General features: G+C 42.9%; 1 protein-coding gene across 3 annotated transcripts in view; it reads right to left on the reverse strand.

The window, feature by feature from the left end:
• The window catches only part of LOC124545498 (N-acetylglucosamine-1-phosphotransferase subunits alpha/beta), a 132533-nt gene that overhangs the window by 7275 nt on the left and 104133 nt on the right, over nucleotides 1-21125 (reverse strand). Inside the window, exons 8-11 of one of the 3 annotated variants that reach the window (XR_006967636.1) lie at nucleotides 3466-4628; nucleotides 3231-3383; nucleotides 2949-3133; nucleotides 2681-2871 (exon numbers count right to left, since the gene is read on the reverse strand). Coding sequence is in view for 2 of the 3 variants with exons in the window: in XM_047124440.1 (XP_046980396.1) it covers nucleotides 2681-2871; nucleotides 2953-3133; nucleotides 3231-3383; nucleotides 3466-4628 (1688 nt within the window). In the remaining variant the exon portion in view is untranslated. The remainder of the gene's footprint in view (nucleotides 1-2680; nucleotides 2872-2948; nucleotides 3134-3230; nucleotides 3384-3465; nucleotides 4629-21125) is intronic. The other 2 variants (XM_047124440.1, XM_047124441.1) reach the window with 2 other exon arrangements.

Genomic DNA, 21125 nt, shown 5'->3' on the forward strand with positions numbered 1-21125 from the left:
GTGGAAGTAATTTTATAGGACCAAATCTAAACTTATGCAGTTTGTAAGAATGTCAATTGTTAACACTGATACTGAAACACAGAATAACTTATAACTGACTGTATGATACTTATAATTAGATCTGTACTGGACAGACCTAAATGAACTGTGCCTTCTCTGGAATAAATTTACTTTGATTTGTGAATTACATCAATATGCAAGAGCAGGACAAAGTTAGTCACATGCAGTCACTTTAAGATTAATGAACTAGGTCAATGGACACTGTCTTTTGCTGCAGAAGATCCTCATCATCACTTGTCGTTAATTCTGTGTGGCAGTTAATTAGGGACTCAGCTTAACCAGCAATTACTCCACATTAACTTCTATTGTGGTTCAGGTGAATTTACTGCCAAGAACTATTATTGTATGGTTTGTGAACTAATAGACAAGTTTAGTTTGTTGTCACAGACATTGATCGTGTTCAGTCAACATTGTTGGCCCTAAGTGAAGATTATACAAGTTCCTTCACTCACTCGTGCACTATCAGCGGATTTGTATGTGTTCCCATTATCGTGACCTACAAAAATCAAAGCTCCCTGTACACTTCAAAACAAATATCTCTGCAGTATGTGCTGCAGTGCATGTTACACAAGTCGAGCCAACAACAGAGCAAGAATGAGCACTGTGTTATAAGTAAAGAAACTGATTCTACTTTATTCTACGTCATTGCATACATTATTTGTGGAATTTGGTAACTGCCATGTACCAAAATCAGATGATAGTGCACAAGTGAATGATGAAAAAAAAGACACAATCACTTCAAAAATAAAAAAGCAAATTGTAGGTGGCAAACTGGTTTTAACCTTCAAAAATAAAACCTAGATCCACCCAGGATTTATGTTCTTTCTAACAACATTTACTTCCTTTCTTCAAGTACTTCTGAGATAAATGGCTCTGAGCACTATGGGACTTAACTGCTATGGTCATCAGTCCCCTAGAACTTAGAAATACTTAAACCTAACTAACCTAAGGACATCACACACATCCATGCCCGAGGCAGGATTCGAACCTGCGACTGTAGCGGTCACGCGGTTCCAGACTGTAGCGTCTAGAACCACACGGCCACTCCGGCCGACACTTGTGAGATATTAAGAAACATTTCAAGAATTCGTACTCCATTGCACTAGCTGTGTAACTGATCATAATATACGTGAAATGAATTGTTTGATGATATGATAGTGGAACGGGAAGAATATCATCTTTGCAGGTGTACTTAAAAAGCTAAAGACATACAATGACAATGATTATTTTGGTGATATGTAAATTCAGACATAAACACATAATTGGCTGGGCTCATAACTGCATTCTGAGCACAGTTCTGAGCAATTATTTGTATGGATTCAAGCAAAAATATTAATTCAATTCACCGTTTCCCTCTTCCTGCTTCCACACAGGTAATAAAACATTTTATGTTACCAACAACAGTATGAAATATAATATTATACTTCTGGGTGTTCTGCCACAATCACACTATCATACCAAAAAGCCGCAGAGATCAAAAATGAAATGTGATGGCCTTTCTTTGCAGTGTAGATCCTTTTTTTCTTTTCATTCTGCCCTTGTGTGTGTGTGTGTGTGTGTGTGTGTGTGTGTGTGTAAGGAGTCAAGACAGTTTTCATGGCGTAAGGTAAATCTCACACAAATGTCAGTATTTGCTAGAAAAAAACTCTCCTTCAGTGTTGCGTTCAAATAATTCAATCTACAGAGGCAAGACGGAATTAATTTGGGATGAGGAATTATGTATGGATCTGCACCCTTGTTCAGACTGAATGAAAATGGTGCAAGCAGAGTTAAAGTACAGAGTACAGAGCATAGTGTTCAGGGGGGACAGCAAGAGAAGGGGGTGGGGGGCAGGGGGCTGGGGGTGAAAGAATGATGGGAATACAAAGTGATAGGTAACAACAAAATAAATCAGAATAAATTGAGACCAGAGACAGTGGGTGAGACATGACGAGGCAATAAGGCACATTTTCATTTATACTTGTATGAAGCACTAATTCTGGAAGGGAACAAGCAAAAGGCACAGTAGAAAAAAACACAATCTTGTCATGGCTCTTCTGTAGCAGGAGTGTTACCAGAAGCTATGGCCTGTGTGCCAAGTTCCCATAAAGTCCTGTGTGTTTCTATCAATTATCACTGTGATAAATGCAGTCCGTGCACTTTTTCTTGAGCTGTGACCAGAGAAGCGGCAGGGGAAACGATATCCACCGTGAAGATGACAAGGCCGGACCACAGAGGAGACAGGAAGACTGCTGCAAAACGAAACTGCTCTGCCTCCCTCATACACTGAAGCCAATGATTATGACTGTGCTCTGTACTGACCATCTACAAGAGATTATCCATACACCACTGCCACACATATAGTATGAACACCACACGACAAGAGAAAACACCCCATTCAGTAATGGTTATACTACTGTACCAGATTATTATTTGTCCACTTCGGTTGGCACTGATAGATAAAATACTAGTGTTCCAGAGTCCTCTGGTTTTTACTGATTGACAAGTAGGGAGCTGAGTATTTATGAAAGAGTGCACATATAATGTAACTATGTACATGCACAAGAGCCTTAAACTTCATTTTTTTACAATTTACCGATCACAGTTTATTCAATTCTGTGGTTAATAATCTGGTACTTACTTTGGTTCCTTCCGTATTTCATCTAGAACAGAGACCACGTGGGTTATGTTTGAATTAATCATTTTGAAAGTCACATCTTGATGTTTATCTTTCACTATTTCATATTTATACCTTTTTACTGAGCCAAACTTGGATGTTAACAACTTCGCCAATGGCCCACAATTCACCACAAGTGGTCTGCTCACAATAGGCTGGCAAAAGTGGGAGGGAAGACATTATTACAACAAGTACAAACTCAGAAACATAAAAGAAGCTAATGAGTAGCTACCTACAAGCCTGGAGTCCTGGTACCTCTCATACATCGGTGTGAATGCTTCTCTCTCATATACTACATGTGGCACTGTTCTAGAACAATTTATTACTTTGTTGGTAAAGGCTGTAACACGGTGAAAGCCAATGGGCAATTCATAAAGTCTCGCCAGAAGTGTCCTAATTTCTCTGTCAGACAATGTTCTGCAACAAAGAGAGAAAAAAGTTTCATGTTCATGAACAATTTGATTGCTGAACAGCTAAAAGCACAAAATTAAAAGCACAAAAATTAAATTATTACCCTGACTGATCAGTGTCAAATATGTCAAATATCTCTGAAGCAGATCGCGACTTCTTTTCACTCATAAGAAAATAAAAGTAAGAGAAAGCATACTGCATATCATTTGCTCTACGTATCTTATGCGAAGAGGTCAAGAGCCATTCGTCCTGAAATCTGAAATAACCATAAATAACCATAAGGTACAATATTCACACAAAAAAATATATAATATGTGCTGCAACACTATATTTATTACCTTCTCTGCAAATCTTCCATTATCTTTTTATCTATGAGGTGAGGCATATGTGCAGGAACTTTTCGCACCTCAAAACCAAATTCCTTGCTATAAAGGCGATTTACGTAGAGCAATGACCCAGCAAACGAGTCTCTAAGCACCTTTCGAGATATTCCGTAAGGTGTTCGATAAACACGTAATTGGTTGTAATTCTGTTTCTCGTGAGGAAATTCTGTGACACTCATGCCATTAACACGCTCCAGAAATGCCTTTCTTGGTTTAGAAGCATTAGGAATAATTTTTTCAACATTAGTTCTGTCCCATCTGTGGTATTTTCCATAATTTTTCCTGTTTTGTTTGATCATATCTTTCACGTTTTTCCTCAAAGATGACTGGCGTCTGGTTTTGTGAGAACTTCCGTCCGCGTTTTTCACATGTCTGGTTTCATCTGCAAGTTGAAAGTTATCATCAATGGAGTTTGGCTTCCTATTGATAGAACTGACAAATTTGCCCACATACTTGGTAGCAAATGTTCTAGTGCTGTTATAGTCATTAACATCAACCTCTTTGTTTACATCAGGAACACTTGAGAACCGACCAGTACCAAGTGACACACTGTTATCTGGTGTCAGTGGTCCTACAGTTTCATTAGAACCAACAGGAAATTTGGTGACTGAATCATGTGACAATGTTCTGTCATAGTTATAATGGAATTTATAGTTAGTTTGGCGACTTACAGAAACATGAGGAGCTGTAGATGATGATGCTACAGGTTCAGTATATTCATTATTTTCTTCAACACTGTTAATTGCACTGAGAGTATTTTCTGTAAGTGTTTCTCTTTCTGAGGTGTTAAAAAGTTTAGCTACTGAATCCTCCTGGCGACTTCCTTCTTTCCTATCCATGTCATCAAAAAAGTTTATGTGCTTGAATGGATTGTCATTATTGTCTTCAAAATTGAGCTGACTGTCAAATCCATCATCATTGAAAGCATCCATGCTCTGGTTGTTCTCATCATACATTTCCACGCCACCATTACTTCCGGCATCTCCATTTCCGAGATCGCAGTCGCCACCGTCATAAAAGCAGTCTGAAGTGTTACATGCAACATCACAGGAGCCATCATTGATGTAAGACCATGGACATAAAACTGAACAGTCTGGAACTGACCATGAGAAGTATACCTGAAAAGTAATTTTGCATTTTGTCAAACAAATAGAATGAAAAACAGATTTGTAAACAATGTAGTTATGCTTATCTTTCAGATAAACTATTACAAACTGAAATGGGAAAAAGAGCTGATTCTGTAATTATATGGAGGAAAGAATTAAGCCATAAATAAGCAATGAATACATCATTTGTTTACAAATGTACCAACTCTGAAATGGTAAATGTAATATTCACCTTCAGTGCTGCACTATACTGTGTGTCTCAATTGTGGTGTGTACGATAATATGGTCTGACAGAGAAGAAGTGGTGACATGTAACCACCAGCATTTAGGAAAGTCAATGTGTACAAATAATGGCAATATGCCATTAATCTTATAAAAATATTTATGAACCTTATATATAAAAACAAACATGAGGTGACTTACCGAACAAAAGCGCTGGCAGGTCGATAGACACACAAACAAACATAAACATACACACAAAATTCAAGCTTTCGCAACAAACTGTTGCCTCATCAGGAAAGAGGGAAGGAGGGGGGAAGACGAAAGGAAGTGGGTTTTAAGGGAGAGGGTAAGGAGTCATTCCAATCCCGGGAGCGGAAAGACTTACCTTAGGGGGAAAAAAGGACAGGTATACACTCGCACACACGCACATATCCATCCACACATACAGACACAAGCAGACATATGTCTGCTTGTGTCTGTATGTGTGGATGGATATGTGCGTGTGTGCGAGTGTATACCTGTCCTTTTTTCCCCCTAAGGTAAGTCTTTCCGCTCCCGGGATTGGAATGACTCCTTACCCTCTCCCTTAAAACCCACTTCCTTTCGTCTTCCCCTCTCCTTCCCTCTTTCCTGATGAGGCAACAGTTTGTTGCGAAAGCTTGAATTTTGTGTGTATGTTTGTGTTTGTTTGTGTGTCTATCGACCTGCCAGCGCTTTTGTTCGGTAAGTCACCTCATCTTTGTTTTTATATATAATTTTTCCCACGTGGAATGTTTCCTTCCATTATATTGATATTTATGAACCTTAGTAGACAGTTGCAGCTGAGGATGTTGCCCAGCTTTTAAGTTTACTGTCAGTTCTGGAAAGTAAAAATCCATACAAATTTTTTTTAAAGTAACAGTTTGTAACCACATGAAAACTTGAAAGCCGATGAAAATCAAATGAAAATTCCCACGCCTCACTACTGATGTAAAACAAACTAAGTTCACTGGATAACAACACATTGAATTAAGGAGTTGTTTAACTGTCATTGCCCTGTGTACCAATATCCACTAGTTTTACAAATTATCTGAAGATCTAGATTTGGGTATTGAAAAGTTTTGTTAATTACATAGCATGTAGCACAGTGTGTCATAAAGCTAAATTATAACTACTAGGTGTACAACTTTGCTTCCGCCATTTTTTCCCCACCATTTGAGGCTTTAATGAAACAAAATTGGTTACACATGTACCATTCAAAGAATTTTCCATCGCTGGCAACTACTTTCTCCCATCTTCTGGGCAGTGTGCGTATTCTGCATCGAAAAAATTGTTCATCTTTTGAAGCGATCCACAAATCGATCCAATTTATGACTTCTTCATGAGATCGGAAGTGTTGGTCAGCCACACCATGCACCATTGATTTGAACAGGGGGAGCAATGTCTGGAGAATACGGTGGGTGGGGTAGGACTTCCCATTTTAACATTTCCAAGCACATTTTGACATCTTTTTCAACATGGGTTCGAGCACTGTCATGCTGCAAAATCCCTTTATCGTGCCTCTCGCCGTATTGTGGCCATTTATCTTTTAACACTCTGCTGAAACGCATTATTTGCATATGATAACAAGCATCTGTTGTTGTTTCACTTGGCTTTAATACCTCATAGACAGAATGATGAGCTGGTCCCACCAAATGCAAATCTTGGAGCCGTGAATATTCGATGTGGAAGCACGGTCAGGATATCCCCACGATTTTTTGCCTTTAAGGTTATCGAATTGAACCCATTTTTCATCCCTGGTCACAATGCAATGCAGAAATCCCTTCACTTCTTGCCTCTGAAGCAACTGTTCACAAACACACAAATGCCTTTCAACATCTCTCAGTTTCAGCTCACATGGGACCCAAGTTCCTTCTTTCTCAATCATGCCTATAGCCTCAAGACATTTTGGAATGGCTCACTGTGCCACTCCCACTAATTACACCAATTCTTCCAGAGTTTTACGCGAGTCTTCACTCAGCGATGACTCCAATTCTGCATTTTCGAAAACATTCTCTCTTCCACCACTATGCCGGTCTACGGCATTAAAATTACCGTTCTTGAAGTGTTGAAACCACTCACGACACATTCTTTCACTTACAGTGTCCTTACCATATGTACTTGAGAGCATTCAATGAGACTCAGCCACTGTTTTCTTCATACTGAAACAAAATAGTAACACCTCCCACAAATGACGAGAATTAGGCTCGTAAAGTGACATTTTCAATCGAGAACAACTTTATGATGCAGACACAAATCGGCTAATGTTCGAATGAGGTTGTGTTGACCGAGGTAGAAGCTAACTGTCTGACGTGTGCAATCTGTTTCTTTTGACCGCAACTTACCGTTGTCGCAATCTATAGGCAAATGGAGGAAAAAAAGTTGTACACCTTGTAGTAATGTATTATAAACAGGACTCAACATTCACAGATTTAAGTAAATATTGTCTTTCAAAAATATCACTGTAATTAAGTGAATACTAAAATTACTGTAGATGTAGAGCAGCTTTGCAGTAAATATAGTAGGACTGAGGAGGCAGCAGCTCTCTCACTAATTTGTTGCTGTTGTGGTCTTCAGTCCCAGGAGAGGTTTGATGCATCATATTACTCTATCTTGTGCAAGCCTCTTATCTCTGGAAAACTACTCCAATTTACATCCTTCTGAGCCTTTTTACTGTATTCATCACTTGGTCACCCTCTACAATTATTACCCCTCGCCTCAGAATGTGTCCTACCAACCAATCCCTTCTTCTAGTCAGGTTGTGCCACAAATCTCTCTTCTCCCCAGTTTTACTCCGTACCTCCTCATTAGTTACGTGATCTACCCATCTAATCTTCAGCATTCTTCTGATGCACCTCATTTCAAAAGCTTCTATTCTCTTCCTGACTATACTGTTTATCATATTTATTTCACTTCCATACATAGCTACAATCCATGCAAACAATTTTTTAAAAAAAACTCTTTCTCACATTTAAATCAATATGTCATTTTGATATTAACAAATTTTTTTCTTCAGTAATAATTTTCTTACCATTGCCATTTACATTTTATATCCTCCCTACTTCGGCCATCATTAGTTATTTTTCTGCCCAAATAACAAAACTCATCTACTACTTTAAGTGTCTCATTTGCTAACCTAAATTTCTCAGCATCACCCGATATAATTTGGCTACATTCTATCATACTTGTTTTGCTTTTCTTTGTGGTCATCTTCCATCCTTTCGAGAGGTTTTTGAACTTCAAAGTTTTTATTTCGTCTCCCTGCACTTTACTTCTTAATCCAAATTTTTCTTTTGTCTTCTTTAATGCTTGTTCAATGTACAGACTGAATAATACTGACGATAGGCTACAACTGTGTCTCACTCCCTTCTCAACCAACACTTCTATTTCACGCTCCTCGACTCTAACTCCAATCTGGTTTCTGTACAAATTGTAAATAGCCTTTTGCTCCCTGTGTTTTACCCCTGCTACCTTCAGAATTTCAAAGAGAGTATTCCACTCATCAGTGTCAAAAGCTTTCCCTAAGTCTACAAATGCTGTAAATGCAGGTTTGCCTTTCCTTAACCTATCTTCTACAGTAAGTCTTAGTGACATCGTTGCCTCACATGTTCCTACATTTCTTTGGAATCCAAACTGATCTTCCATAAAGTCAGCTGCTACGAGTTTTTCCATTCATCTATATTGAATCTGTGTTAGTATTTTGCAACCATCACTTTATATTAAACTGATAGTTCAGTAATATTCACACCTGTCAATACATGTTTTCTTTGGAATTAGCATTATTATATTATTCTTGAAGTGTGAAGATCTTTTGCCTGTCTCATACATTTCTATTGGGCCTTGTCTTTTTACCTATTTGATCCTCTGCTGAATTCACTATTTCATGAATGAGATTTTCACTCTGCAGAGGAGTGTGTGCCAATATGAAACTTCCTGGTAGATTAAAGCTGAGTGCCGGACCGAGACTCGAACTTGGGACCTTTGCCTTTCACGGGCAAGTGCTCTACCAACCGAGCTACCCAAGCACGACTGACTCCCCGTCCTCACAGCTTCTGTAAAGTTTGGAAGGTAGGAGACGAGGTATTGGCAGAAGTAAAGCTGTCAGGATGGGGCGTGAGTCGTGCTTGGGTAGCTCAGTTGGTAGAGCACTTGCCCATGAAAGGCAAAAGGTCCCGAGTTCGAGTCTCGGTCCGGCACACAGTTTTAATCTGCCAGGAAGTTTCACTATTTCATCTCTCAAAAGATACCCATTCATCATCTACTGCATTTCCTTCCCCTGTTCTAGTTAGTTGTTGCCCAATGCTCCCTCTGAAACTCTCAACCTCTGGTCTCTCAAACTATAAAGGTCCCATCTCCTTTATTTTCTACCATTTTGCAGTTTCTTTAGTTCTAATTTACAGTTCACATCCAATACATTGTGGTTAAAGTCCACATCTGCCGTTGGAAATGTCTTACAGTTTAAAATCTGGTTTCGACATCTCTGTCTTGCCATTATATAATTTATCTAAAACCTTATGGTGTCTTCAGGTCTCTTCCACATACATGATTCTCAAACTGAGTATTAGCTATGATTAAATTATGCTCTGTGCAAAGTTCTTCCTGGACGCTTCCTCTTTCATTCCTTTCCCCCAGTCCATATTCATCTATATTTTTCCTTCTCTTCCTTTTCCTGCTGTCAAATTCCAGCCCCCATCACAATTAAATTTTTCTCTCCCTTAGGTATCTAAATAATTTCTTTTATCGCATCATACATTTCTCCAATCTCTTCACCATCTGCAGAGCTAGTTGGCATATAAACTTGCACTACTGTGGTGGGTGTTGACTTGTGTCTATCTTGGCTACAATAATGTGTTCACTGTGCTATCCACAGTAGCTTACCCACATTCCTGTTTTCTTATTCATTATTAAACCTACCCCAGCACAGCCCCTTTCTGATTTTGTATTTATAACTCTGTGTTCACCTGACCAGATGTTATGTTCCTCCTGCCACTTAACTTCACTAATTTCCTCTATATCTAACTTCAACATAATCATTTCCTTTTTTAAATTTTCTAACCCACCTACGTGATTAAGGGATCTAATCTTCCACATTCTGATCCATAGAACACCAATATTGTTTCTCCTGATGACAACATCCTCCTCAGTAGTCCCCCCCCCCTCCCCTCTCCCCTCCCCCCAACAATCCAAATGGGCGACTATATTTTACCTACAGAATATTTTACCCAAATTTAACCATAGAGTAGAGCTGCACGCCCTCCGAAAAATTATGGCTGTACTTTCCCAATGCTTTCAGCTGTTTGCAGTAGCAGCACAGTAAGGCTGTTTTAGTTGATGCTACCAGGCTACACCAGTCAATCATCCAGACTGTTGCCCCTGCAACTACTGAAAAGGCTGCTACCCCTCTTCAGGAACCACACGTTTGTCTGGCCTCTCAATAGATACCCTTCAGTTATGGCTGCACCGGCAGTATGGCTATCTGTATCACTGAGGCACACGAGCCACCCAACCGATGGCAATGTCCATGGTTCATGCAGGCCAGCTTACTAATTTAATCAATTAACAGCATTAAGCAGTACAGTGATACTTTATTGTTAATACAAAATAAGTTACTATGTTTTCTTGTCTTCTGTTTATGTATATCTTGATTCATTCCACATTTCTGAAGATAATTATTCTTGGTGAGATCCTCAGAACATAATTAATTAATTAATTAATTAATTAATTGTCAGACCACTGAATAATGGCATGTGGTCTGAAAAAGTGGAAACTGTGTTTCCTAACTGTTATCTATTATTACTTATTGTTTTAAGATGTACCTCGCTTGCTCACTTGAATTTTTTTTTTCAAATTAAATGTCTATAAGATCACTTCTGTCAACTTTGAGACAATATGTTTTGCAAGTGTTAAGCTTTACTGTGTCAATAGTCATCAGCTTCATTCCTAAAACTCACTAGACAGATGCACTCTTAAGTCTGACAACACTCTGTAGCTACCATAGCTGGTACGTGCGTCCAATTGCAGAGGATGAAAACAGTTCAGGATGTCCGTCACTAATCTCATAATAGTCTAAAGCAGATTTCCTGGGCCACCACTTCTGATCCTGGTACTGATGACTCCTATGAAAAAAAAAAAAAAACTTTTTTGTACATCACTTGTCACTCTGTATTATTCTTGTCTTCAATTTATTAATCAGCTACTTCGAAAAAGTTATGACTTCCCAAAATCATGCCCTATAATTAGGTCCACTCTATCTGACACCTAGAATAGCTTTTCATCAACCCCCGCAACCTCGAAAATATCCTGGTCAGACCCTATGCTCCTGTGTACCACATGTTATGTTAGTACCACTCACCTTTCTACACTGGTACGACACCTACCAAGACTGGCAAACAATATCCTGTTGCAGAGTATACTCTACAATATGAAAATCCTGACCTCAGTGCCTGTTTCACCACATGTGCCACCTGGATTCTCTTTCTTGAGACCAGTTTCTCAGCAACTCTGCAAGTCGGAACTAGTTCACAACGTGTTCTTGGTTCTTGCCACCCGCCTGGCCTAAATTTACATTAATTTCTTTGGTTTCAGCATTTCTTTTCAGTAACCATTTCTTTTTTTCACTCTCATTTAGTCTTCTGTATATCTTTTATTTTCTGACCTGTCTTTTTCTTCCCTGCCCCCAATTCCCCTGTATATCACACATAATGCACTTAACTTTCAGATCTTATTAACTGTTGCACAATATTTCTTCAGTAATCTCTGCCTTGCTTACTACCATATTTTCCACCTTTTAACTCTCAGGTTTTCAAATCTTGTCCAGTGCAGTCCTCAGAAATCAATCTTTCCCTCTCATCCCATCCAGTAATGCTCCCCTGACATGGATTTTGGGATGACTGTTTAGTAACTGTACCCATTTCCTAAATCTAGCCAGTCCTTTTCCTTCATCCTTCTACATTCCCCTTCAACCCTCCTGCCACTGATTCCAAGAGCTTGCAAATTTACCTAACTTTTCTACACGTTTTCTCTTGCCGCTCCCTGGTGAGCAGATTTGTTATTCATCCAGTTCTTTTATATTTGCAAAAATAAATATGAGGTGTTACTTGTTAGTTACATCTGACATATTGTTGCTATGCTCTGAAGTCATTATCAGGATTGAGGTACTCATTTTACACCTTTTTTCTGCTGCAAACGTATTGTCTATGTTTCTTCGTAATGGATGGTTCTCTACTTTCTAAGTTGAATTCACTATTTTTTTTACACGGCTTTCTTGCCACCTAAAACACTTTTATTATTCTTTCAATGACACCATTCTATTGCTGCAGCTGAGTCACATCAAATGGGTGAGCCATTTCCTAGTTTTGATCCATGCTGAACAACTTCTTCCGTCATTTATTATATTGTCACCACTACTTACGCACGTTCAGACCCTATATTCGATTAACCATTCCTATATAACATCTTCCAGGTATGGCACAATAGAATAAGTGCTGAGACTTCAATGGCAGAGATGGAGACCATCAGAATGGCTTAGCTAGTGGAGGAAGCAACCCTGCTTTCAGGGGTAATATTAAAGCTCAAGATACATAAACACTAACAGGTCAGGGCTGACTGCAAAGATGTTTGTTTGTTCTCCACGTCTGGGGTGTCCTAAAATGAACTCTGTGGCTTACAACCTCAGTTTTACCTCTAGGAATGGGCTGTGCCCACCCTCTAAGCTGGGTTTCAACTTCTGACATGATGGAAACAGAGTAAAGACTACTTGAAGAGGTAACTGGGGATACAAATCCTCTTTTTACCAGCATGAGCAGTGCAGCCCAGGTTATCAGATCGAGGAAAACCTGAAACATCTGTGAAGGAAAGTCTGCACTTCCCAGAATGTTAAGAAAGAAATATGTCCTGAATGAACATGTGCTTGGAATCATGAACACCAGCATGCTCCTTTTTTAAAAAAAGTGGCTGATCAATTTTCTAAGAGAGAAACACTTTGCAAGAGGCCAGATACCTGGACAGAAACCCAACAGATTCAGAAAAGTACAGAATCTATAAGAGAACACCAGTGGTAAAAAGTACCTGAAACATAATGATTCTAGATTCAGCCTTTGTAAAAGAAGAATAGAGCTGAACCCATAATCAGTTTTATGTTACTAGCAGTGGAGATTCAAAAAATAGCAAGAGAAATCATGAAAAAGTGGATGACTTTTGGGAAACTCTCAAAGATGCAGCATCTACAATCCCTCATCATTGTATTAAAATCTTGCTTGGTGACTTCAGGCTTAAGTGGATTGGTTGGTTGATTGGTTGCTTAAATGGACTGAACTACTAAGTCAGCAGTCTCTCTGTCCTTGAAGAGACAGGTCTCTACAACTGCAGATCAAAGAGAGCCTACTGCACAAAACACAGGGGAAGAAAACCTGCTGAGGTAAGGGTCAAAAAGAAGAAAGAGTGACAGGAAAAAAGAAGGGCAAGCACAAGGTGCTCCATCTAGAGAGCAGCCAGAATCCCCTGAAAGCAGAGTGCAATCAGGTGGCATATATCCCCCAGCCCCCACCACTTATCAGTGGTACTCTACTGCAAGACTGCCTTGGAAAGACTGACAACACAGACAGGGGAAGAGAAGCATAGACAAAGTCCAACAGACCACCCAAGAGGAGCGAAGGGGAAAGGGGGGGGGGGGGGGGGGGGAGAAAAGAAGAGTAGAATAGCATGTAGGATGAAGACCGGGCTGGACCACTAAGCCCAGACAGCTCCAGCCCAGTCTGGGCACAGAAGGCCAGTGTTCTGCCAAACCCTCAATGGGCTGATAAGGTTAAGTGGTCCTCCCTTACAGAGAGTGGTAAAAGTACACTTCATAAATAAAACCAAGTCAGTTGCTGAGGTATCGTCTCCTAATAGCAGGGATAGCAAGTGAGAGAGATTAAGAGTCCACGGCAGGGCAGCTATGTTGGGACAGTCTAGCAAAATGTGGATCAGCGTCAAATGGGAACCGCAATGACAGTCGGGTGGTTCTTGCCACAGAGGATACGACCATGAGTCACCCAAGTACCGCCGATGCGGAGCCGACAAAGGACGGTAGAGTCCTAGTGAGAGGCCTGCACAGAGCACCTCCACAGATTCATACTCTCCTTCATTGCCCACAGTTTACTTCATGACGTCAGGGTAATCCATTCCGTATTCCAGATTCCTAAAACTTTATGGTGTAACACCAATCAGAGGTCTGATTTTGGAATACTGATCTGAAGAGTCAGTTTACTGGAAGCCTGTTTGGCCAGGCCATCAGCAAGTTCAATCCACAGGGTCCTGATGTGTGTGGATCCTGATGTGGCCTGGAGTCCAGACCAAAGTCGCTGATCATCAATACTGTTCAAGCACGGAATACTGGATAGCAATGATCAGGAGTGGTGAGGGTAGCACTGCTCGAGAGGTTGCAAACTACTCAAGGAGTCACTGCAGATGAGAAAGGACCCACCAGTGCAAGAAGGGGTATGCTCAAGCACATAAGAGAGGCTACCAACTCCCAAGTGAAAGCATCCGACAAGGAGAGCAGTTCAGTATATCCCACAGGAGTATGAGCAAGGCCAACATGACCAGCAACCATTCAGTGCAGACAAATTATGGGATGCACCTAGGACGGAGAAAAATTGGCGGCTGAGGGCCTCGGAATGTTCCGAGTCTTTCGAACCGTGTGAGAGGTCAAGATGAAGCTGCGGTCGAGGGATGCACCGTGGAGGTGTAACAGAACTGGATCCAGAGGAGAGGCGGAAGAGGAAACAACTGAAGGCCAGAGAGGATAGACTGGATACAGATTGCAATTGTAATCACCTTGAGGGCCGCCAATGCGGGAGATGGGTTATTGTGTTTGGAAGGAGGAGACGGTAGTTTAGATGCTTCGGGGAGCTGCGGACACAGGCAGCATCACTGACACGCTGTTGTTGGCACTTGATCCGCAATGGAGAGACCCTAGTCTCCACGAGTAAACTGTTCACAGGTCAAGTTCGAAAGGCTCCTGTCACAAGTCGAATCCTGCAGTGGCGTGTCAGGTCCAGTATCCGCCATGCCAAACCATACGCCAGACTCCCATAATCAAAGTGGGATTGTACCAGGGCTTTGTAAAGCTGCAGAAGAGTAATGCAGTCTAAACCCTAGCTGGTGTTATTCAGGCAGTGAAGTGTATTAAGATCCTTAAGCTGGCGAAGATGCGTATTCCGCGTCAACCGAGACTCAAAGACCAGTCCTAAAAAAGCGATAAGTGTAAACAAAATTGAGTAGCTGGTAATTCAGATAAACTTCCGGTCGTGGGTGAATGGTACAATGTTGACAGAAATGCAATACGCTAGTCTTGGCAGTGGAAAATGAAAATCCATGTGTGACAGCCCATGCCTGCACCTTTAGTAAGGTGCTTTGCAGTTGACATTCAGTGACACACACACACTAAATGAGGAATATTAGGGGCAAAAGTCATCAGCATACAAGTAGGGTGATACTGAGGACCCCACAGCTGCTGCTAGACCATTGATGGTGACTAGAAAGAGAGGGACACTCAGTACAGAGCACTGTGCGACCACGTCTTGAGTAATGAGGCTACTGGGGGAAGCATGAGCTTGAACCCGGAACATATGGTGCAACAGGTAGTTCTGTACAGAAATTGGGAGAAGATCCCAGAGACCACACTCCCGTAAGGTAGCAAGGATGTGGTGTCGCCATGTGGTCAACGAAGAGAGCTTTAAGGTGTTGACATCAGGCAAAAGCAGTTCAGATGGCAGACTCCAGGTAAACCAGATTATCAGTAGCGGAATTTCCTTCGCGAAAACCATCCCGGGACGGACATAGAAGACCCCAGCACTTTAGGAGCCAACACAGCTGCTGGCTCACCGTGCATTCAAGCAGCTTACAGAGAACATTAAAAAGACTAATTGGGATTTTTTTGTTATGGTTTTAGGTTTAGGGCACAAAACTACTACGGTCATTAGCGCCCAGTCTGTGACTTAGGAAAATGTAAAGAAACCGAACTGGAAACCAGCAGCAATGGGAGCGAAACTCAAAAAAGTGGGAAACTAAAAACAGAAGGAAAGCTTAAAAAACTACTATAGAAGGGGGGTTGTTTGTCCCCAAAAAGAGCTTCAAATCTCACTGGCACTAATAAACTTGAGAACGCGATCGGCTGAGCGCTTGTCATCTGCTAATATGGAAGATATATCAGGCGACAGCTGTAGACAGGTGCGTAACGGAGTAAAATAGGGGCACTCAAGTAAAAGGTGTCTCACCGTCCACAGTTGAGGGCAGTGGGGACAAAGTGGGGGAGGATCGCCACTTAAAAGATCTCGATGGCTAAAAAGACACTGCGTATCCGGAGTCTAGTTAAAATTACCTCCTCCCGACGATGAGTTCGAGAGGAAGAGGTCCAAGCACAGGGAAGAGCTTTCACGTCCCGCAGTTTATTATTGGGAAGTGTCGACCAATGTGCTTGCCATAAAAGAGCAACATGACGACATAAAACACTCCGTAGATCGGCGAAGGGAATCCTGCGAATAGGTGGCTGAGGAAGAGAGACTGCAGCCTTGGCCGCTATATCGGCCGCCTCATTACCACAGATGCCAACATGTCCTGGGATCCAGAGGAATGCCACACAGACCCCCCCCCCCCCCCCCAAGTGGAGCAATTGGAGGCAGTCCTGAATCCCATGGACCAGACGGAGTACAGGGTAGAGAGTGTGGAGACTGAGGAGAGAGCTGAGCGAATCTGAGCAGATAACATACTGTATCTGCTGATGGTGACGGATGTATTGGACAGACTGGAGAACAGCGTAAAGCACTGCAGTAAAAACCGAACACTGGTCGGGTAGCCGAAAACGATTACGGGTGTTGCCAACAATATAGGCACTCCCAACACCAAACGATGTTTTTGAGCCACCAGTGTAAATAAATGTGGCATCCTTCACTTGTGCACACAGAGCACCAAATGCCCGACGATAAACAAGAGAAGAGGTACCATCCTTGGGAAACTGACAAAGGTCACGGAGCAGGCAGGTCCGGGGCCGGAGCCAAGGTGGTGCTGTACCCCAAGTTGTCAAGAAAGTTTTAGGGAAATGGAAGGAAAGAGAATGTAGCAGTTGACAGAAGCGGACTCCTGGTGGTAGTAGAGAGGAAAGGCGGCCTGCATACCCTAAATCCCAGGAAGCATCGAAAAAAACGTCATAGAACAGATTAGCAGGCATGGAAGACAGATAATGACTCAGAAGGACAGCTCGCCGATTGGGCAGCGGAGGTTCAGCAGTCTCAGCATAAAGGCTTTCCACAGGGCTGGTGTAAGAAACTCCAGACGCTAAACATAACCCACTGTGGTGGACACAGTCGAGACGCTGAAGAATAGACGGCCGAGCAGAGGAGTAAACTATGCTTCCATAGTCCATTTTCGATTGCACTAAGGTGCAATAGAGGGGGAGAAGGACTACTTGCCCCACTCCCCAGGAGGTACCATTCAGGACACAGAGGGTGTTGAGGGATCACAGACAGCAAGCCGAAAGATAGGAAACGGAGGACCAGCACAGTTTTCTGTCAAACATAAGACCCAAGAATTTAGTGAAGTCCGCAAACAGAAGGTTGACAAGGCCCAGATGTAAAGAAGGTGGAAGAGATCCGTATGACACCAAAAATTGACACAAACGGTCTTACTCGGAGAAAAGCGGAAGCTGGTTTCAATGCTCCATGAGTGGAGGCGATCGAGACATCCTTGAAGACGTCGTTCAAGAAGGCTGGTCCATTGAGAGCTGCAGTAGATTGCAAAATCGTCCACAAAGAGGGAGCCTGGGGCATCAGGAAGGAGACAATCCATAATTGGATTTATGGCAATGGCAAACAGTACAAAACTTAGCACACAGCCCTGGGGAGCCCCGTTTTCTTGGGAGAAAGTAGTGTTCACCCACACTTTGAATGTGCGCTCTGCCATAAATTCACAAAGAAGAAGGGGCAGCCGACCTCGAAAGCCCCAAGAGAACAGTGTGCGGAGGATGCCTGTCCTCCAACACGTACCGTATGCTCTCTCCACATCAAATAATATTGCTACTGTTTGGCGTTTCCTGAGAAAATTGTTCATGATATACGTGGAGAGAGCAACAAGATGGTCAACTGTAGAATGACGCTTTCAGAAACCGCATTGGGCAGGTGTTAAAAGACTTCGGGACTCCAGCCACCAGGCTAAACAGCAATTCACCATACGCTCCAAAACCTTACGTACACTACTCGTGATGAAAATGGGACAATAGCTGGAGGGGAGATGTTTGCCCTTTCACGGTTTCGGAACAGGAACAACGATAGCTTCCCACCATCTTCTGGGAAATGTACTGTCGGTCTAAATTTGATTATAAAGGCGAAGGAGGTAACGCAGACTATGTTATGATAAATGCAGCTAAATTTGGATGTGGATACCATCCAGTCCTGTGTTACCGCATGGAGAAAATAGTATTATAGCTTTCGCGATTTTGACAGAAGAAAGCAAGAGGTCGCACTTCCGCTGCACGTTTCTTCGGGAGAAAAGCTGGCGGGTAATTTGAAGAGCTCGAAATCTTAGCAAAGCGTTGACCCAATGAGTTAGAAATTGCGCGGGGTCCACTAATAAATCATGTGCGACAGTGAGCTCAGAGACTGGGGAGAAACTAGGCGCGCCAGATAACCATTGAATCCGACTCCAAACTTCCGAGGAGGGAGTGAAGGTGTTAAATGAGCTAGTAAAGACGTCCCAGTTTGCCTTCTTGCTGTCGCTGTTGATGCGACGGCATCGCGCACGTAACTGCTTATAGCAGATACAGTTGGCCAAACTAGGATGGTGGCGGAAAACGTAAAGAGCACCTCGCCGCTCACATATTGCGTCACGGCATGCCTTGTTCCACCAAGGAACTGGGGGGTACTGGGGCAAATCAGAGGTGCGAGGTATTGAACGTTTCGCAGCTGTAAGAATAAGTTCTGTAATATGAGTGACCTGATTGTCGACACTAGGAAAGTGACGGTCAATGAATGTTGCTAGACACAAAAAAAAGTGTCCAATCGGCTTGGGCACACTTCAGCGTCTCAGGCGCGTAGATGGCAGTTGTGGCTGCAATCTAAGGACACAGGGAAAATGGTCACTTGAGTGTGTATCAGCAAGAGCAAACCATTCGAAGCGACGAGCTAGCGGAACAGTACCGACCGATAGGTCCAAATGAGAGAAATTTGTTGTGGAGGCTGACAAAAATGTAGGGTCCCCAGTGTTGAAGCAAACAAGATCTGCTTGGTGGAAGATGTCTATCGCTAGTGAGCCATGTGGACAAGGACGTGGAGATCCCCAAAGCGGGTGGTGGGCATTGAAGTCCCCAAGCAGCAAAAAGGGGGGCGGAAGCTGACCAAGAAGATGAAGGAGATCAGCTCTTGCCATTGGTGTGGGCGATGGAATGTATACAGTACAAAGATAGAAGGTGTAACCAGAAAGGGAAAGACGGACAGCGACAGCTTGGAATGAACTGTTTAATGGGATTGGGTGATAATGGACAGTATCATGGAGAAGAATGATGAGTCCTTCATGTGCTGGATTGCCTTCAACAAAGGGGAGATCAAATCGGACTGACTGAAAATGGGGGAAAACAAAGTGATCATGGGGACGTAGCTTTTTTCCTGAAGACAGAAGATGATCAGCGAGTAGGATCATAAGAGGATCGACAATTCATCCCAATTGGCTCAAATGCGGCGGATATTCCAATGGATAATGGACATAGGGTGGACAGAAAAGGGAAGAATGTGACCAAGGTTGCCCTCAACTCAACGACTGGTCAGAGCTTGCGACCGACAGCGTGGAACAGCATTCAGCCGAAGGTAGAAGATCCTGATCCATAGGTTGTTCAGGAGCAGCTCCTGCCACCAGCAATCGGCCGGTTGATCGGCCGCCAGCAGTGCGCCTCGGCGACACAGAAGACGGCCGAGGGCGGTTACCACCGGATGGTGCTGTAGATGAGACACGCCGTGGCGGAGAAGGAGAGGAACTGGGTTTCTTATTAGCCTTCTTGGAAACAGGAGGTTAAGATGAGGGAATGAGCCGCTGATCTTTAAAAATGGGGCAATCTCTAGAGGAAGCAGCACGGTCACCCATACAGTTGACGCAACGAGGGGATGGAGGTGGACAAGCACCCTCAGGGGCATCCTTGCCACACGTAACGCATTTGGCCGGATTGGAACAGGACTGGCTGTTATGATTGAACCGCTGACACCGATAGCAACGCGTAGGGTTTGGGATGTAAGGGTGAACGGAAATTATCTCATAGCCCACTTTCATGTTCGATGGAAGTTGAGCTCTGTCAAATGTCAAGAAGATAGTACGGGTTGGAACCAAGTCCCTGTCAACCCTTTTCACGACTTGATGAACAGCCGTTACGCCCTGGGCAAACAGGTAGCTTTGAATTTCCTCATCGGACAATCCGTCGATGGAGCGTGTATAAACCACCCTGTGTGATGAATTTAAAGTGTGGTGCGCTTCCACCCGGACAGGGAAGGTGTGTAGCAGAGAAGTTCGCAGCAATTTTTGTGGCTGGAGGGCACTGACTGCTTCTAACAACAAGGCGCCATTTTGTAATCGGGAACAAGACTTTACAGGACCCGCAATTGCATCCACACCTTTCTGAATAATGAAAGGGTTGACCTTCGTCCGATCGAGAAACAACGAGGAACTGTGGCACTGATGGAAGAATTGTCCGTGGCTGAGACTCATTTAACTTTCGCTTGCGAGCAGACATAGTAGATGATGAGGAAACCATTGCAGAAGAATCCCCCATGATTACTGGCGTCTCCGATGGCGTGCTCCTCCCTTGTGGGGGCCCTCTCTGAGGGCACTCACACTTAGGTGACTGTTCACACATCAGGTCACACCTCCCGAGAAACGGATGGAGGGACCAATCGGCACTTTCGGAAGGTATCAGCTCAGGTAATGACCTCTCCCTGGGGCTGGCCGTACCAGGGGGTATGTAGATGTCCTTCCTGTCTACCCGGGGTGGGGAATTACACGTTACCCCGTCACCGGCTATGCGTGGGAATGCGTGGGTCGACCTTCAGACACGCACAGGGAGGAAAAAAGAGAAAGGGAGGAACAAAGAAAAGTAAAGGAAAGAAGAGAGGTCTCAAACGCCGCAGCGGAGAAAATGATAAAGAGAAGAGGTAAGGGAAAGAGAAGGACAAAGGAAGGACGAAGACTTGCCAGCAGAGAAAGCGAAGAAAAGAGACAGTTTTGAGCGTCCTTCTTCAGGCATAAGCACTAAAC

Source organism: Schistocerca americana, chromosome 8 (assembly GCF_021461395.2).
Source record: "Schistocerca americana isolate TAMUIC-IGC-003095 chromosome 8, iqSchAmer2.1, whole genome shotgun sequence".
In the NCBI taxonomy this organism is placed as follows: domain Eukaryota; kingdom Metazoa; phylum Arthropoda; class Insecta; order Orthoptera; family Acrididae; genus Schistocerca; species Schistocerca americana.